The sequence below is a fragment of the Trachinotus anak genome, unplaced genomic scaffold, assembly GCF_046630095.1.
Source record: "Trachinotus anak isolate AG129_WGS33_773 ecotype Australia unplaced genomic scaffold, CSIRO_AGI_Tana_v1 ptg000019l, whole genome shotgun sequence".
Taxonomy (NCBI): domain Eukaryota; kingdom Metazoa; phylum Chordata; class Actinopteri; order Carangiformes; family Carangidae; genus Trachinotus; species Trachinotus anak.
The window spans coordinates 21641143-21660456 of record NW_027273870.1 but is presented as its reverse complement, the minus strand read 5'-3'; the positions used below and the strand labels follow the sequence as shown (position 1 = coordinate 21660456).

General features: G+C 41.3%; 2 protein-coding genes across 3 annotated transcripts in view; one reads left to right on the top strand and one right to left on the bottom strand.

Moving 5' to 3' along the window:
- Positions 1 to 375, bottom strand: part of fhip1aa (FHF complex subunit HOOK interacting protein 1Aa) — a 29967-nt gene extending 29592 nt beyond the window's left edge. The window contains exon 1 of the mRNA XM_071503562.1: positions 97 to 375. The gene's annotated coding sequence lies outside the window, so the exon portion shown is untranslated. The remainder of the gene's footprint in view (positions 1 to 96) is intronic.
- Positions 376 to 1953: 1578 nt separating this feature from the next.
- sh3d19 (SH3 domain containing 19) lies at positions 1954 to 19308 on the top strand. 2 transcript variants are annotated; one of them, XM_071503556.1, is made up of 21 exons: positions 1954 to 2114; positions 8403 to 8442; positions 9886 to 9926; positions 10248 to 10287; positions 10508 to 10631; positions 11336 to 11492; positions 11592 to 12599; positions 13366 to 13479; positions 13585 to 13697; positions 14118 to 14158; positions 14266 to 14479; positions 14576 to 14644; positions 14780 to 14917; positions 15019 to 15085; positions 15729 to 15859; positions 15983 to 16041; positions 16135 to 16370; positions 17351 to 17400; positions 17485 to 17671; positions 18127 to 18233; positions 18347 to 19308. In XM_071503556.1, exons 1-21 carry the CDS (start codon positions 2024 to 2026, stop codon positions 18455 to 18457), a joined length of 3138 nt encoding a protein of 1045 aa, XP_071359657.1. In that variant the 5' UTR covers positions 1954 to 2023; the 3' UTR covers positions 18458 to 19308. The 2 variants fall into 2 exon arrangements, with proteins under 2 accessions (XP_071359657.1, XP_071359656.1); XM_071503555.1 differs by having other exon boundaries at positions 1955 to 2114; positions 11315 to 11492.
- The last annotated feature ends 6 nt before the right edge of the window (positions 19309 to 19314 follow it).

The following is a 19314-nucleotide window of genomic DNA, read 5'->3' as shown; positions in this document are numbered from 1 at the left end:
CAAAGACACCAGAAACATCACTGCCGTGCTCTAGTTAAAGCCGCGGTCGCACACGGAGCCGAGCGCTGAGTTTCGGGCTGTTTCCTTCCTTCTTACCGTCGGACGCAGGCGGATCCTCCGGCTGGACGCAGGCGGCGCACGGCGGTGTGAGCGGCGGCGATCAGCCGCAGCAGCGGCAGCAGGTTTCTGTTGGGTTTTCAAACCAACACTCGGTTTGTCCTCTCAGGGATAAAAAAAAAAAAACACAAGCTCACAGCTCCTTCATAGTGTCCCACTTTGGTAACAATACACTGCGTTGTTATATAATGTAACCAAGCTACTTAACCTGGCCCGTGGCGCACACGCACACACACATACACACACACACACACACACTCAAAGGTGAAACCACACTAATCCTCGTTGGGAAGCTCCTCCCACTGAGCTGCAACAGGCCACATCCACTGAAGGAGTGTTTTCATGTGTGTTTCATTTCTGGCACATTGGAGGTGGTGTCTGGTGCCCCAGAAAAAAGCAGAAATCACCGCAGGGACACGCTCCAAAGTGTTAATATAGTCATTCATTATTGATATTAATGGTTGAATGCATTAGGTTCCACATTTATCAAGGTGTCTGATACATTTCACCTCATGTTCTCAGATATGGGTTAGCCTATTTGATATGTCTGGTTCTGTTTCCAAAAGCACCAACATTTTTCAAGACCTACATTCCTAAAACTTAATGTGTGTCAGAATTAAGTTTCCTAATCTCATTTCTGCATGAAAAAAAACAGCCTGATCCCACTGATCTCATCATATAAGTTACCTGATCCAGACGCTGTCAAGAGATAAGACAAAGGTTTGGCAATGATCCATATGACGCCACCTGTTGGGCAAAAAGCTGTGTGTGCCAGTTTGGCTTAAAGAGGATGGGATTTCCCCCATTTCTATGAAAAAAACAGACAAACTACAGTATATTTAGGATGCATGACGCATATTTTCCCCACCTTAAATCCTTTCCTTAAAGTGTCTTGGTTCTGTATGACGCCCTTTATAATGTAGGCTCCACAAATCCTGCGGGATCATGATCATCGTGGTTTCCAGCATGAAATTATACAGCGAGAAGGAAAAAAACAGAAGCAGCATTTATGCTCGATTGAAGGGGACACGATTTAAACAGGTACAGGAACATATTCTTACAAAAATAACTTAGAGACATTGTTCTGTGATTATCACTGAAGTCCTGTTATCTGTTACTTTAAATTTGGGTTTATTGGTTAACCCAGGCCTAAAATAGATAAACAGGCCAGTAGTGACATCTAGTGGAAAGACTTCGGAATTGCAGTTTTCCCACCGCATTTAAAGGTGCTTCGAGTTGGGACAATTTAAAACTACCAGATTTTATTCCCCGGCAGTGTTGAGAGGGCTTTGAATGTGCATTTACAACTTCAAAATGATAATGAACTGAACAACTAAATATGGAAACAGAGAACTTTGGTGTCAGTGGAGAATGCTTCTCTGAGGAGGGGGAGTGTGACCATGGGGCACTTGGACTCAGGGCCCTAGTTTATTTAAAATTCCGGCTGTGTCCCTGTGGTAATTGTAAATATTATGTTTGAACCACACGGGTTTCTACCTTGCTCTAACCTCAGCAGGTAAATGACAGGTCATCTCATCGACTCAAAACCTTCTGATGTTTGAGAACTTTTAAAACGGCTTTATCTCGGGCCGATGTGTTCACACTATCCACGGGTTCCTCCTGGTGAGCAGTGGCTGGAGTCTGCTGCGTGGTGTGGCCTGGACAGTGAGTGGCACCACCTCCATCCAGCGCAGGGCAGAGAGACAGAGAGAGAGAGAGAGAGAGAGAGAGAGAGAGAGAGAGAGAGAGAGAGAGAGAGAGAGAGCTGCGGTGGGCAGGGCAGACTCAAACTTCTGCTGCTCATCACAGTGACCGATGTGACCGACCGGGTGGACGGATGGGAGAGCAGTCGACTGCTCTAATAGGTTTATTTATTTATTTATTTATTTAATTATTTTTAATCCCGATGGCCGAAGCCCGGCGTGAGGATGAGGACGAGGGGGAGCGCAGAGAGCTGCGGGAGCTGCGGGAGCTGCGGGCCAGGGGCCAGGCAACAGGTAGGTTGTGTTTGGGAATGTGACAGACAGACAGACAGTCACCTAACGGTTTGCTGAAAATGCTCCCAGCTGATTGTCTGTTGTTAAAATTGTGGTTGGCTAGACTTAACTTTGTGACTGACACTGATAAATCACATTTAGTTCATGTTTACCTGAACTCTTTATCAAACTGTGGTGTAATGTTTAAGAAAACCTGATGTATTCCCCTACAGTCTCTACAAGTCGTTCCATTCATTTCTATACTTTATGAAAATCATTTAGCAGAGCCTTGAAACTTTGAAGTTGGAGTGTAAAATCCATCAGTGAAAATGTCATTTGTATTAGGCTATTATTTTCTTTTTTGTCAAAGTCTTAAGAGGTAGTGTGTTTTAAGTGCAGATTGAAGAGGCTCTGTGTCTGCGCTCCTTTAGCTCACAAGAAAGGAACGGTAGTCACAGAAATGGATTACACAACAGTCTGCTGTTAGATTTTTATACCATGTGGAAGTGAATGGAAACCAACATTAAAGCATTAACTGCTGTAGGTGCATGTGTCTGGGAATCACCAGCTAAAATGTAAAACCTATGTGATTCACAGTTAGGGAGCTAAAACACCAGGGATGGATCTGGTCAACCACACACACAGATACAGGACACAGGACAGATACACACTTCAAAGACGTTACACTGATCTTTTCACAGTGATGAATACACTGATCAACTTGGTTTGGGCAAAGTTAACATTAGAATATGTTTCCTTATGGGTGCATTTGAAAGATACTTTTTTTTTAATTGTACAACTAAAAATCCTCAGTGCTCCATGAAGTGAGAGTATCATTAACCAATGGTCTGTTTCATCATCATCATCATCATCATCATCATCATCATCATCATCATCGTCGTCGTCGTCATCAAACTCTCTTGTTCCTTTCAGTTAAGGCTTGTGTACAGATTTGTAATATCAGTACTAACCCTGTGATTTAATAAAACATTAGCTTTTGTTTTCACATACGGTACAAGCACATAAAGCAGTCTTACATCTTATTTAGATTTTTGCCTCCAGTGCAGTTCACAAGAAGGTTCATCATCAGTGAAACCCAGATTTCTTTGTTCCTTGTCTTTCTCAAACTTCCCTGTGCCCTGCAGCTATCTTCCATCAGCATGCCAGCTCAAACTACCCCACCCAGAAACCCCCACCCCACACACACACACACGCACACACACACACACACACACACACACACACACACACACACACACACACTCCCCACCCAGCACCCCACACCCCAACCCCACCTGCTGTCTGGATGGGAATTCCTGTCAGCCTGTCTGTGTCAACAGGCTGCTGTCTCGTGAACAAGCTGTTGTCTGTACCTGATGCAGTTTTTTTCCATCCTTTCAAAAATAATGTTAGAATATGATACATACCATCATAGGTGATTTGCGTTGGCCCTATTTCAGGTAGTTTCCACTGTGAATCACTCGTCTGCATGGACACCATCTAATCTTCTCTGACTAAAGGCCCACATCAGCTGCTGACATTGTGTTACCGACATGACACCACAATCAGCCTCGCTCGGTCTTGTTTTTTAAGTGAGGGCAAATCTCTTTTGACTAGTCCTGTGTTAACAGCAAAGACTTTTCTGGATTACAATACAAGTGATGCTTTGCAGTTGACATTTGGACCTGGTTCTTCAGTGTCAAACTTTGTCCTCTAAAACACATAAATTCAAGACTGAATCCAGCTGAGTCAGCAAACTCATCTGTGCCTGTTAAAAATGCTAAAGTTGGAAACAGACTGAAGTTAAACCTTTGATCAGACTTTATCTGACTGGGACTGCGACTGGGATCTGCACACTCACTAGCGTGAAGTTTTGGCTGGTGTAGTATGACACAGAGAGGCAGATTGTTTTTCTTCCTTTCCTTTTGTTGCCAGCCATTTCACCAGCTGCTCTGTGACTGCTGCTGCTGTGCTGAGTAATGTCAGCATGTGTTCAAGTGAGAGCGCGGCTGTGAAGGGAAGCCGGTGCTGCTGACTTCAGCAGCTCTCTCGTGTATTTGCAGGGTAGTTTGAGGTGTCGATGGCCTACAAATACCAAGTGATATTGACTCATTTGGAATATTATTCAGAGCAGTATGAGGGGGTTGTCAAGAATCATTGCAATTTTCCATTTTTCTAACATATTGCTCTCACTTGAATGTTTAAACATTTAACAAGCCTTTAAATGTTAAATAATATGATATATGAAGTAAAAGATTCTTCTTGGTCAAAAATTCGACTTAATTATTGACCACTGACAGTGGCAGGGATACTCGAAATGTACTTTCAAACAATCTGTATGTCTTTTTAAGTATGACAGTGTTGGTTGATTGGCTCAGCTGTTGACCATACTGCCTGTTTTAGGACCGCTGCTTTTGGAGATTTTTACAACAATCTTCAGTTAATATTGTGAAATGTTTCATTGTTTTGTGCTCATAATCTGTTGTTGTTGTCTGTATGTCATCCAGCTACAGTAAAGATCAGTTTATCTGTCTATCTGCTGTTTATGAATCAGGAGATATTAAATGAACGTTGATGAAAATTGAAACACACCACATTTATGTAATCAGTGTTTCTTTGTAAATTTAGATGTTAAATCACCAACACATTTATAGACAAGCTGGTTCATTTACAGCATAGTCTAACTGGTCCTAATCTGAATGTCTTTTTAAGTATGACAGTGTTGGTTGATTGGTCAGTGAGTTGGTTCTCTTTGGTTCTGACTGAAATATCTCAACAGCTATTGGATGAATTGCCGTGAAATTGGGTTCAGTTGGTCATGGTCCCCAGAGGATGAATCCTGATCACTTTGGTGATCTTGTGATATGTCATTTAGTGCCATCATCAGGTCAAAATTTCAATTTGTCCAGCACCTGCAAAATGAATGACATTCTCATCCACCTCAGCTGCACTTTTTTAGTAGTGATTAGCAAATGTTAGCATGCTGATATGCTAAACTAAGATGGTTGCCATGGTAAACAGTTTACCTGATGCACATCAGCATGTTAGCATTGTCATTGTGAGCATGTTAGCACGCTGACTTTAGCATTTAGCTCAGCATGGCTATTAACTCACAGCGGTGTTTAAGTGGAAGCTAAATGTCATAGACTGCCTGACACTGTGACATTTGATCAGTTTTAATTGGATGTGTTAGTCTCTGAATGGTTTTAATGGACGCCACACCCAAATAAGAATTAAGAATTGAAACGTTGATACCAGATGAAATTAATTCCAGGCACGAATCACATACTTTTCTTTTCACCAGACTGAGGACTGGTTCATCTGGAACTGCCCTGAACTGACTTACATTCACTTAAATAAATCTGATATAACCTGTCACCTCTGGTTCTCCCACAGGTTATATCACAATCGTATCAAGGGCTGTTGCTCTTAAATCAAACCAGTATGCTTGCCCCTTGAGCTCCTGTGCTCCAAAAATATAAAATATTTCTTTGAATTTATTTTCTTTGTTTGGTTTCTTTCACTTCGTGTGCAATAATCTCCTTTGATTCATAGTTTCTTATTTGTGAGTCACATTTGTGCGAACCAGGATGAAAGCTCATTCATGTAAAAAGTTTGATTGGCAAACAAATGGACTATGACTTCCTGACTTAGTGAATGTACACTAATAACTAATACTATTGAGATTCATTTTTATATCATAAAGTACTTTTAGACTCATTCCAGTTACGAATGGCACAGAGTGACGGGAAGATTCCTGTGACCTTTTACTATGTATGAAAAAAGACAGTGACGGTTCAGTGTTGTGTGACACAAACACCACTTCCTGAATGACCACATTCCAGTTCATTAGATTGGCCAGGAGCGCTGAGATATTATAGGGCCCTCCCTTATTTGCTGTTGTCTGTGGGTGTGTGACTGCAAGATCTTTGAAACACACTGACACTCACTCGGTGAACCAGGAGGGAGGACCTCTGTGGAAATATCCTGCTAGATGTTGTATTTAACTCATCAACAGGTAGGAGCATTATTGTATGGTAAAGAGAAAGATGAGCTGTGTTCAGGATTACAGCACAGCTCTATTTCCAGACTGGCAGACAACACATCTACAAGGAAGTGATGATTCTTTATTTAACGTACCAGAGCTTTAAACTTTGCCTGGCAGTTGCTAGAAGATGTTTTTCTCATGAAGTGAAAGTCCTGAAGCTCTTTTCTCACACGTTGTTAAAGTGTAACCTGAGGCACAACAGATAACAAGTAACAGGTGTGACAGGTGGATCTGACTGCTAATGAGGTCATGGTTTCAGGCCAGAGGCATTAACAACAACACTGACTTCCGCCAGTGCCTCTAATAGTTTTTTTCTTCAGTATTCTTTTAATAAGTTGCTCTCCAATAGGAAAACAAGTTCTTATGAGATTAGATTGTTTGCATTACTGATATTGCTCCTCAGCCTACCTGCTAACTAATGTATTGTTTCCATCTTCACCACTTGGTGTTTGATTAAGGGATGAACTGTGTCTAAAGGAGTGTTTGGAAAGTAAAGGTTAATTTCACATTAGCCAGAGTACATACTGTTTTTTGTTTTTTTTAATGGGAAAAAACATCATCATAGAATCTGTCGATTTTAATATTGATTTACCTTTTAACAATCACAATATATATCCCTGACAACAGCCCTTTCTCAATCTGAAGGGCATTATTGTTATGAAATCACATTGACACAACTCAATATCTGTTGACCATACTTCCTGTTTTAGGACCACTGCTTTTGGATATTTTTACAACAATCTTCAGTTAATATTGTGAAATGTTTCATTGTTTTGTGCTCATAATCTGTTGTTGTTGTCTGTATGTCATCCAGCTACAGTAAAGATCAGTTTATCTGTCTATCTGCTGTTTATGAATCAGGAGATATTAAATGAACATTGATGAAAATTGAAACATGGGGGGGGGGCATTTCTCTGTGATTTATACAGTTCTCTGAAATAACACACATAACGTAGACTAGCTGGTTCATTTACAGCATAGTCTAACTTGTCCTGCTGGTTAGGGTTAGGTTCTTGTATTTCTAGTTCATACAGTCCTGTTGGTGAGTAGTAGCAATTAGTATAAATGAAACCACGGCTAAGGCTCAAAGGGAGACTATATTCTTTGAAAGACAAAGTGACACGTCGTTCCTCCTACAAATGAGTTGAACTCGTGAGCAAAATGCATCCACGCTCAAATCCATATACCCTCACCACAGTCTTACTGGGTATGATATGACCACTGGCCTACGGTGGCTAATGTTAGCGAACTATCCGTAGATATAGTTGTGTAGCTGACATTACTGGTTCAGTTTGCTGACTTTATGTCTCCTCTCCACTTCTCACATTTCTCTTCAGTGTTCGACCTTATAGTTACTCCATGTGGTGTTTACATCTTACAAACATCAGCAACTACATATATATAATTTAAATACACTCACCCAGTTTTAGAAGCCCCGAATGTATATGACTTATTAGTATAAATTTAAAGTCATTATATTTAATATGTGGTTGCAAATCCTTTATAATAAGTACATTTTTTAAACTTTAGAAAGCACACAACAGCAGACATTTGCTACAATGACAATGTTCAGTCAGCATGGACAGGAACACCTTCAAACGCCTGCAAAAAGTTAATACTTTTACCTTCAGGACATTGTTTTATTTCAAATCCCATATTTCTGAACAGAGAGTGAAAACAAATGTCACCATCCTGCTCCTAACCCACCAGGAAATGGGCAATATAATATAATACCTGCTGTAAGACAATATGGCATTTCTACCATGCATGAGTAATGTGCGACCTCAGAGGAGGGATGCACTCACTGACAGAGAGTCTCTTTATTTACAGAAGACAAGACAACACATCGTCTGTTTAGTCAACATAATAAACACAACTCACCAAACTAACCATAAGAGATTTGCCCTTTCTATTTATGCCTTGGTAGCTATTACTTTAATATTTCTGTGTGCATTAGGTCATTGTGGGCAATGTGGCAAATCAATGAGCAGGACTGTTTTCTGGTAATATTTGCTTTCAGTATGATTTTAGCATCATTGTAATGAGGTTTTGTGATTTGTCAGAAATGTCATTCACTGGATAAGACAAGAACCGGTGCTCCTATTTGCTCCAAACCGATTCCCACTTAGATTTTCTATAACAATTTACAGCTTCACAATATATGTCAGTATTGCATTAAAACATTACTGTGATGGGGGATCTGTTATCTTCTTTTCCACACATCATTTATGAAACTTGTGCTTCTCTGTTTTCCTCTGCAGATCATCCTGAAAGAACCAAGCCCGAGCATTTACACTCCAGGTACGTAATTAACTCCTGAGCTGAGGTTTTATAGATTTTTACTTTGGATCCAGTAGCTACTATCTGTAGCTGGAAACAGGGCACTATCCCTTTAACAGTCAGATCTGCTGATGATGAGGTTGTGAATGGGCCAAACAATGAACAGCTCTATCCTCAGTGACCAACAGAGAGAGGGTCAACATTAGGATGAATACCATGCAGCTTTTTTTTGTAGTTGTTTACAGACATTAAGAAGAGAGGTCAGGCAAATCTTTTAAAATCCCAGTTTATGATACATCACACAGGATGTTTGTGGCCTTAAGATTTGTGTGTTTACAACTTCACCAATCAGTTAAATGAACTGTGTGGAACCAAGAGGAGGGAGAGGATTGTCGGTCTTTCCCCCAGATAGTTTCTATCACCCTCCTGCAGTCGATCCTTAATGAGCTGGATGTGTGTTAATGATGAGCCTGCCTCCTGTGTTTACTGTAGCTTTGGTGAAGAGACTGCTGGCACAGATTAGAGAGTATCACATTCGTTTATTCTCTGCTTTTTTCAAAGAAAAAGTAAAAAGTAATATGATAATAGCGCTGGTATGAAGTGACGCTATTAAAGGATTGGAAAATATTAGATCTACACCTCTTGGGGGGGGGGGGGGGGGGGGGGTGTAATGATGGTCGTATGTCATGTACTGACACCCTGTTCCTGTAAGGTCGGTGGATCTGATCCTGAGCAGGATTTTCAGGGAAGTTATTCTTCTCTTATGCAATGCTAACAGTTGTCATCTTTTGCTGAATGTATGTTTTGTGATATAAACCTGAGGCAATAGTCCAGTTTGCTTTAACCTGAATAAAGTAGTTTTGCCTTTGTTGAATAGAGATGCACAAATGAACAAATATTGCCCTGACTAAAGCCTTCTTGCTGTTCCCTGAACCAAACCATGACAATCTGAATGATGAGATTTCAGCTTAGTTTTTTTCTGCTCTTCTTCTTACTAATCCTTTCATTCACCTGTGCCACTTCTATCATGGTTACATCTCAGTAAACAACAGTTATATTAAATATACTGCACACTAAAACACACAATTTTGATCATTTTTGGCTTGTTTTGTGGTTTTTCTCTGTTTTTGTTCATCTATTTTTATTCTACTCTTTACCCAACTCTATACAGCTCTTAGCCTTTTTATTATCTTATGTATCTACATTTCCTCAATTTCCTCAATTTCCTCATCTTTTTCTTTTTTGTTTAAAGCTAGTTTTTATTTTAAATGTTGTGTCTTTGCATAAATTGGCATCGACAGTAAAAAGCTGCTGCATGGGGAGAGTGTATTGTGTGGTACTGGCCAGGGCCAAGTGAAGAGATTTCTTTTTAACAACTGAGTCACCACAAAGGCATGAACCCACTCTTGGCTGTGTCCCACACCTCAGTGATAAATGTGTTTCCTGCTCTGCTCTGTTTTTCAGCCAAGGTCCTCTGTCTTCTATACGAGCTGCTATCAAACGAAGTAAGTTTGTCAAAACCAAGAGTCAGTGTCATGAAATCCGCACAATAAAGGTTTCTTGTTGAAAAAATCAGAAGCACAACATATATGGAGGAGTTATTTGCAGTATAACTCACCTTATCAAAGTGTATTTGACAAAATGATTGCAGCAAATTTTGTTTAGATGAACCGTTTCCTCTATAAGTTTGATGTTGGCATGAAAGCTCACTAAAAGTGAAATCTACATGTTTCTAATCGATAATATAGAAAAACAGTGAGGTCATGTCTTTATAATGTGATATTTTTGGCAAAGCTTATATGACTTTTTTTTCCCCCTTTCTTCAGCAAGAGCAAACTCTCAGTGCGAACATACCAGAGACAGAAGGTAATGTTAATAAAGTCTGTTCATGTTGACTCCTTCACTATACTATTCTCATTGATACCATCTGAAATAGACAAATTATCCAGTTTGTTGTTTTGCTGCTTTAAAAAATACCCAGCAAGAGCACTATGCTTTGCCAGCAAGGCTAAAAAAAACAAGTGATGAATAATGAGTAATGGTTGTCTTTCAGGTCTTTATGGTGTCTTTGTGGTTTGTCTTTCAGGCGACCAGAGATCACCATCGTCGCAGTGGAACCTCTGGCCAGTAACAACTGGTTCCCAGGAACCTCTGTGGTTTTCCCTCCTCCTCAGTCAGGCTGGTCTGCAGGCATCCAGGCTGTCGCCCAGGTACACTTCACCTGACTGACTGTGTTTGAGTTCACGTGTCTGTTTTTCATCAATGAAAATGGTGTGTTATGGGTGTGGCTCTGTGTTGTTCAAGAGTATTTCCTCCTCAACACTAAACAAACAAACAAATAAATAAAAAATGCAAACTGGGCACAAACAAAATACTACAAGTCATAAGTTTTAAGATGGCCATTGCGAGACTTGAAAAGATCATTAAAAGATCCCCCTGATGTGGCCGCCCCTTAAAATAATTTTGACCAGATACCTAATGGAAAGCCATTTACTATTTATATTTTTATGTTTTATTTACCTAGTTAGATGTTCTATTGTAATTTTGTTTTGTTTCAAATTTTATTTCCCAGCATGAAGGTCTAAATACTCTCTAAAGTCCTCTCTGTGGAGAGAGGAATAACTTTTGGTGGAAAAGTTTCTTGGCCAAAAAATAGTCCTATTTAAAGTTACAGAGTTTACTAAAACTCCCGCATTCTTGGAAAAACCTCAGTAGTATCAGGTAAATGATTATTGTATGTACAGTGCACTACTAAAATTCAACTGGTACCATGAATGGAAATGTTATAAAATAAAAAAACATAAATAAATAAAAGTAATGTGTGTGTGTGCGTGTGTGTGTATGTGTGTGTGTGTGTGTGTGTGTGTGAACACCTCTCTTTTTTATGACTCAGCCCCCACCATCCTATGACCAGGTGATTCAAGAGAAGACCCAGGAAGAGCACATTGTCAAGCCCACTGCAGCCCCCCGCCGGCCCAGCTGCACTACCACGAGTGCCACACAGACTGACCCCGTGAGGGAAGATACCACCACCGCCACTGCCCCACAGTCATCTGAGAGAAGATCTGCTGGTGAGGCATACTAGACTTGTTGGTGGTGTCGGTGTGACTGAGTCACTTTTAAGCTTCTGTTTCAGCTCTACACGTGATGTGTCTTTACTTTGTTTCCAGGTAAAACCCCACTAAAACCACCGAGGCCATCACTGCCGAAACCAGGTGACAGAGACCCGCTCAGTGAAACTGCTACACCCTCTGACGGGAAGGCGGGTACAACAAGTAGTACAGCATCTGCAAACACTGAGGACCAAAGCGGCTCTAAATCTGATGTGAAGCAACATAACCGAGCAGATCCCACTCACACATGCACCAGATCTGTTACTGTACACTGGGATATTCCTGCAAACCCTCTCTCTGCCCCTGCTCTCCCAGCAGAGACTACTCCCTCTTCTTCAAAGTCAGAATCAAGTCAACGCCCCGTTCCACTTCCCCGTACAAAATCCCGAAAGCAGGCTGCTGCAGAGGAGGTCAAAGTTCAGTCTTTGGTTGAGCTCAGTGAAAACTGTGACAGTGGTCACTCTGATCCAGATGAGGTATCCTCAAATAAGTATTTAAAGGAATTATTAGAGGTCTTCAGTGCAGAAAACCAGTGTAAGGAGAACTGTGACATTATTAACCAATCAGACGAGGCCTCTCAAGGTGAAGATGCTGTTGGTGAGATGAACAGCAACAGTCAACGTAATATTCGGGCCAGGATCCAGGCCTTCGAGAGCCAGGCCAGCACTGAGGAGGAAGGTGTGGTTGAACCAGCCAAACCAGAACCTCGACCAAGAAAGGCCGCCATCCCACCTCCAGTTGCTGCTAAACCCTCTGTGGCTCTTAAACCTCAGTTTAACCACAGTGCAGATGATGACTATCAAAGACCTCAGCCCCCTAAAAAACCTGTGGGACTGTCAATAAAAGAGGAGCTAGAGACTATACACAGCAAGGCGGGCATCCCAAACAGATCACGTCCCTCTGTACTGACCAGAGCCAACAGCATCTATGAAGAGGAACCTTCGCCAGTTCCTCCTGTACCTCCAGTGAAGCCTTTTAAGGAGCCTCTTAAACCCAATCTAAACATTAACAACCACAACTCAGCCTCCATCATCAGTGAGAATGAGTATGTGAACAGTCCATCAGGTAAGCGTGTTGTGTAAGATGAAATGTACTGCTCTGTGGGAGAGCACCTTATATTAGTTTATTGATTAATCTCTTGTTTTTATTATAATAATAAACCTTTCTTTATCAAGCACATCTCAGAACAAGGGGCTGTGTATCGAAGAGAGTAAACAACTGGCAAAAAATCTCAAGGAGAAAGAGAAATTATGGGTAAAAGCCAGTCTGTTTTGTCTATTTAAAAAAAAGGTAAAAATGTAAATGGCCTATTAACTGAGTCTTTCTGATCAACGGTAAAACAAACAAACAAAAGGAATAGTTTTGAAATATTCTTAGTTGATTTCTTTCCAAGAGAATGTTGATACCACTACCTGTCTGTGCAATAAGTATGGAGCTGGTACCAGGAGGCAATTAGCAGAGCATGAAGACATACAGCCAGACGAGCTTCTAGAAAAGCCGTCATAATCCCCCCTGACCTGACCAACTGTGGGTGTGTGTGACGAATGAGTGATAATTTCTGAATCAAGAGCAGAAAGACTCTCAGGTGGCTACAAAAAGTATATTTGAAAGGGAGGGTTTGGACACCCTCTTAAGTCAGTACTTAGGAGGGTGTCTGAACTTTTTTTTTTTTTTTTTTAAGGTTCAAGAAAGAGTGCATTAACATTTGAAGACAGGCTCAGTTTTTGATGTCTGGTTGTATTTACTTCATATGTAATTTGCTCAGAGGTGACCTATCTGTTGCATACAACTGTTAATCCACAGCCATAAAGACAAGTGTCTCTTTGTTCAGATCACATCCTGGTGAAGCCCCAGCGTAATGTGGACAGCAATGGAGGCTCTTCGTCCAGACAAAGTGTAACAAAGAGACCAACCACCATCAGGGTCCCCAGCAAAACTGGTTCATGTGAGTCCAGCAAACTTTACAAACTGAAATTACACAAACCGTGCTGGGTTTAATGATGGAGTACATGTTCTCAGTATGTTATAATGAAGACAGATCTCTTCTCAGTCTCAGATAATGTTCAGGACAGTCCTCCACCTCTCCCTGTCCAGAAGCCTGTAGGCTCCCTAAACACCTCAGTCCACCACAAGCAAAGCCCGAGACCCAGTCTCTCCCTCCAGGTAAGATCTCCATCACACAGCACCGTTAGAAACCCACCAACTGCACAAACATCACCTCTGAACATCCCAGAAGAGTTAAAGCTCTCCACAACATTGATGACATCAGGAGAGGGATTTTTTTTCTTGTTATTTAACTTTACTTGGATTTCAAAAATGTTGTGTCTAATTAAAAGGTTTTGTGTTGTTAGTGTATATCTACTTGTAAACCTTGACAAGGTGGATTTTTAGTCCAGAAAGTCTCTCAATCAGTATCTATCAGCTGAGGATCCTACCCTGCTTTATTTCCACAAACAACCCAATGAAGCCCCATGAACACACAGCCTTCAGCTGTGGCTAAATGCTTCGTGTTGTTGCATGGTTACTATGGTTTCCAGTACTGTTGGCTGAGTCTGTTTTAGTGCTAATAAAAATCTTCTGCAGGAGTCTTTCCAAACTGGGCCAGAGCCATCGCTACCACCTCGGTAAGTCAGAGGCAGAGAAAAGTCCTCACAAGTTAAGTTTAAAATTTTGGGGCACTTTCTAAAGATGCTGCTTTACTCAACTTGATGATGATGCTGTTACACTTCAGGAGGCACAGTACAACCAAAACCCTCCCACCTCGCCCACCGCCAGCCAAAACAGGCCCAGGAAGACCCCCTCCACCCAGCCTTAAGGCCACAGGTCGATCTGCTTCAGCACCATGGGACACTTCACCGAAACCCCAGGCACAGAAGCCCCACAGGAAAGGACCTGTCTTACCTCCAAGGCCCAACCCAGGCCACCGTCTCTACAACAAATACACTGTAAGAGAGATCCCACTGTACACCTGTGTGCTGTCATCATGTTTCAAATACAACATGATGAGCACATGTTTCATTTTTTTTGCTTTCCTCCACCAGCTGGAACTTCCCCATGGAATTGCAGCCCTTGACTACAATGGGAGCAACACAGGGGAGCTGTCATTTCAGGTGGCTAAACCCATTATAATAACTTACACATTGCCTCTACATTAAAGTGCATTACGTCACATATAACAGTACATTGTTAAAGTTTCTCTCTCCTGAATGGCTGGAATCTAACACCTTTGTTGGCTTTCTCAATAGAAAAATGAAGTGCTTCTGCTGCTGGAGGAGATTGACCGTAATACCTTTGAGTGCCAAGTTGGAGACACCAGAGGCAGAGTCCACAAGTCTCGCATGAAGGTTATAACTCCTCTCGCCCCAGACATGTCCCCGCCACAGGTAACCTGTCCATCATTCATGAGTAAAAACGTGTTTAACTTTACTTTGTGCCCAGTGCGCTCTGATACATCAACCTTTAACTCCATGTTCTCTCTCTACAGGGCACTCTGGCTTCAGGCAGAGACGGTCATGGGCAAAAGGTGAAGGCTATACATGACTTCATCCCAGGTGACACATGTTTTTTTTGCTGCTATCATGGACTAAGATTGTGCAATAACACTAGAAACGAAACGGCATATTACAAAATTATTTGGGGACATACCTTCATTTGCTTTCTTGCAAAGAATTAGATGAGAAGACTGATGCCACTCTTATAGATGTGTGTTAAGTGCAGAGCTAGAGCCAGGAGGCGATTAGCGTAGCAGAGGGAAGCCCATACATTGAATCGACAAACAAGATATTGTGTGGTCAATATTTCGCTTTAAAGGTGTTTTTCAGGAGTATTTTTGAACTTAGCTTAGCTTTTTATTCTGGAAGAATAGAAGGAAATGGCTATCCTGGCTGTTTGAAATTTAAAAAACATGCCAACTAACACCTTTACATCACACTTAACATTTTAATTCACAAAAAACTAACTTAAAAAATTTGTGATATTTTTTTTTATAGAAAGCCAGCTGTTTCCTCCTGCTTCAAACTTTATGCTAGGCTAGGCTAACCACCTGTCTCCAGTCTTCTCCAGTCTAGACACTGGCAGCCTGAAAACAATCCAAATAAGTGCAATAGAAATTTAGTCAAATAATTTGGATGTTTTGTGTAAGTTTGGATTAATTTTGATACCAATAGAGAGCTGATGTGTGTTTTCCTCACAAAGAGGGTCCAGGAGAGCTGGGTCTGAGAGCAGGAGACGTTGTGACCATGGTGGAGCAGGTGGACAGTGAGTGGTACAGAGGCACCTGCAGAGGATCCACTGGTTTCTTTCCCATCAATTATGTTAAAGTCCTGGTAAGTTTATACTACTGAAATTCTTGGAAAGCACTGATCGTCAAGGCCTGTGATTTATAACTGTATATGATGGTTAAGGATTCCTTGAAATGAGGAAAAATTGAATTTCAATTCTCTATGTAGTCAGATTCGCCAAAAACCCTCCCTGAAAGGAAACCGAAGCCGCCATCTGCAACAGCCAGGTACAATTTTTCCATCGGAAAATCTTTGCACAGGCCTTTATAAAGTCAACTGAAGTAACCTGATGTGTTGAAATGTTGCTGTGTCCTGTGAAGTGGTCCACGGTGTGTGGCGAGGTTTGACTTTGAGGGGGAGCACAGTGATGAGCTGTCGTTCTGTGAGGGGGACGTGATCCGGCTGAAGGAGTACATTGGACAGGAGTGGGCTCGGGGACAGGTCGGTGTCTCAACCGGAATCTTCCCTCTTAACTTTGTGGAGGTGATTGAAGATCTGCCTCCACCTCCGAGTCAGCAGCAGACGCAGACGCAGCCCAGCAGGATCGCACTGCCTGGTACGGTCACCAAAGCTAAGCCACGTTTATTCCTTTCATTGTGTGCTGATCGGGACACAAAGAGCAAGTGAGCTGAATTGTCCTTGAGTTTGTTCACGTCTTAAATAGGAATATTTACATGCTATCCTCTTGATCCTCAATCAAAACAAAAGAGTGGCCGTGTGCTTCAGTGAGGAGCCTCTTTCCATCCTTTTCCTCTGTGTTGGCTGGCATTTCCCCCGGTGGCACGTCAGGAATTTGTGCTTCTGTTTCTGTTTCATTAAATCGTTGTTTACAGAAGGTCTCAGTGGTGAACTCGAAGCCCTAACGCACTCATGTAACCATGTCAGTCGCCAGGAGTACAGAAATACAGTTCAGATGTCATGACCTGAAGGCCTCCCATTTCTAAAATCCTCTAAAATGTTTTCTTTCATTCATTCACTTAGTTATTTAATACGTTTTCCCTGGATTAATCATATAGTGCTTATAAAAAGAACAGTACTATATAAGCTTGGACTTAAATGAATGTCTCACAATTTTGTTTCCATTTTCCCTCAAATTAGCACCAGATTTCATAGTTCCTGATTGGATGATATGGAAACTCGAGACCTGTAAATATATTGCTCTATTCAATTCTAAATGCTGTTAGACAAGCTTCTACATGCTACTAGGAATCATTCTGGTCGAGAAATACTGAATCTATTTAGTTTGCTGGTCTAAAAGTAGTCACATTTAAATGTGACTACTTTTAGACTACTTTTAAAAACACTGGGATCAGTCTAAAAGATAACAGTATATTAATTTTACCTCAGGTTGCTAAAATCCCCCCAAAATACAGAGGACTAGGCTTCAGTGTCCTCAGTGGTAGCTACTACACAGGCAACATTAAAGATTACAGCTGCCACAAAGTGTGCCCATAGAGTCAGTCTTTTTTATTTTGTTCCTGACAGGATGTTGTATGCTTTTCATTTTTAATAACCTAGATGCCCTTTCTCTGACAGGCATGGCAGCTTCTCCAAGTGCAAACGCTGAGGTTTCCAAACCCGCTCAGGTAACCCATATTTTTATGAGCCGTAACATCGACAGCCAAGATGTCGAGATAAAGGTCCCTTCTCTTGTTCTCTTCACTTTGTAGGCATCTCAGTCCAAAGTGGACTGGGTGGTGGCTCTGTACGACTATGCCGGGAAGTCAGAAGACGACCTGTCCTTTCAGCAGGGCGACTGTATCCTGATCAGCCGCCACATTAACGCTGAATGGAGCTGTGGCAGGCTTAACGGCAGGGAAGGCCTGTTCCCCAGCGCGTTTGTTGAGAGCACCACAGGTATGAAGTTCTGACGGTGCTGCTTTGTTGGTATCTTGAAATGACTGTCTTCTACTGAGAGGACCATGCTTGGATACAGGTTCATCGCTGTCTCAATACATCCGGTCTGTCACAGTCACTGGACTCACTGTTATACATGCAATTATGTAGGTTATGTCTCTACAACACTGAAGTTGTAGAATTTCATAGCACCTGTTATTGGCACTATGGATGCAACTATTTCCAGATCTTCAGTTTGCTGACAAATAGCAAATACTCATATCTGAGAATGTGGGAGTGGGTGTAGTTCAGTTTTTTTTTGTTTTTTTTGTTTTTTTTTACATGAATAGTGACTAAAATGTCTAATCAATTGTTAAAGTAGCTACAGAATAACTTGCTGTCAGTCAGATAATCAACTCACTGTTTCTACTACAAGGTGGTTTTTTTCATCATGGTGCTGTACATGTGTTCCTCAGCGGCTCAGCAGTCATTTAACAGCCAGCAGAACAAAGCAGCTGGTGGTGGCAGAGCCAGGGCTCTGTATAACTTCACATCAGACTGTGATGAGGAGCTCTCTCTGCAGGTACAGTAGTTATGTGTTTCTATCATGAATATGATTCGCAGATTCACTCAGCAAAGGAATCATTTGAACGCATCACCATCCATACAACCTCTTGACTTCCTCCTCTTTCACAGACTGGAGATATTATAACCAACCTGGAGTCCATTGATGAAGAATGGTTCTTGGGTGATTTGAGGGGGAAACGGGCCCTGGTCCCTAAAAACTATGTGCAAGTACTGGGATAGTGACATGTGACATTGTGTATGAAGAGGGACGCTGTGGATAACCAGAGGGCAGACACTTTCAGCAGAGGACGTCTGAAGTGAACTGCCTTCAACTGGAATGCAGTATTTTCATCTCCAAGTAGTGCAACATATTTTATAACCTACAGCATTAACTTAAGAAGTGTTTACTGAATAATTTATCACGGTCATAAATAAATATTACAGTAAAGCTGTCTGGCAATGTAAATACCATGGACTTTCATTTACCATCTATTTTGTATTCTTCCCAATTTGCACCATCTAGTGGTTTGTCTGCTTATTTCTCTTCCCTCATATCACTGAAGTTGCTTCATCTGTTACATATTGTACAAAATGTGGTTAATACCTAAAGATGTGTCCTACTTTCCCTCCATAACATTATTCATTACATGGCAATATTCTAATAAATTTAATTGGATTACAAAAGTGGAATAAAGAAAAAGATTAGGATTGCAAACCCAGAAGCCCTGTGTAGTTTTGGCCTGCTTCAGTAGCATTAAATTACCCAATCTAATGCTACTGAAGCATCCAATGCAAAGTGGAGCGTTACATGCAGTTTAGACTCAACATTTGAAATCCCTGTTCCCTTAACACTGAATGTAAATCGTTAACTGTACTCACATAAAACTCGTCTTGAAAAATTAAGACCTTGCATCATAATGCCTTTTTAAGTACAACTTTGAAAACTGTAGCTTTGCTTTAAGTCTCAAACTGAACACAGGCTTCAGTTTCTGGAGGTCTACTGGATTCAGTTTCATTGCTTATGCAAGTTGTCGTTCTCCCCGTGTACATATGTTCAAAATGTATTAATTATGAGCAGGAAACAGACAACAGTACAA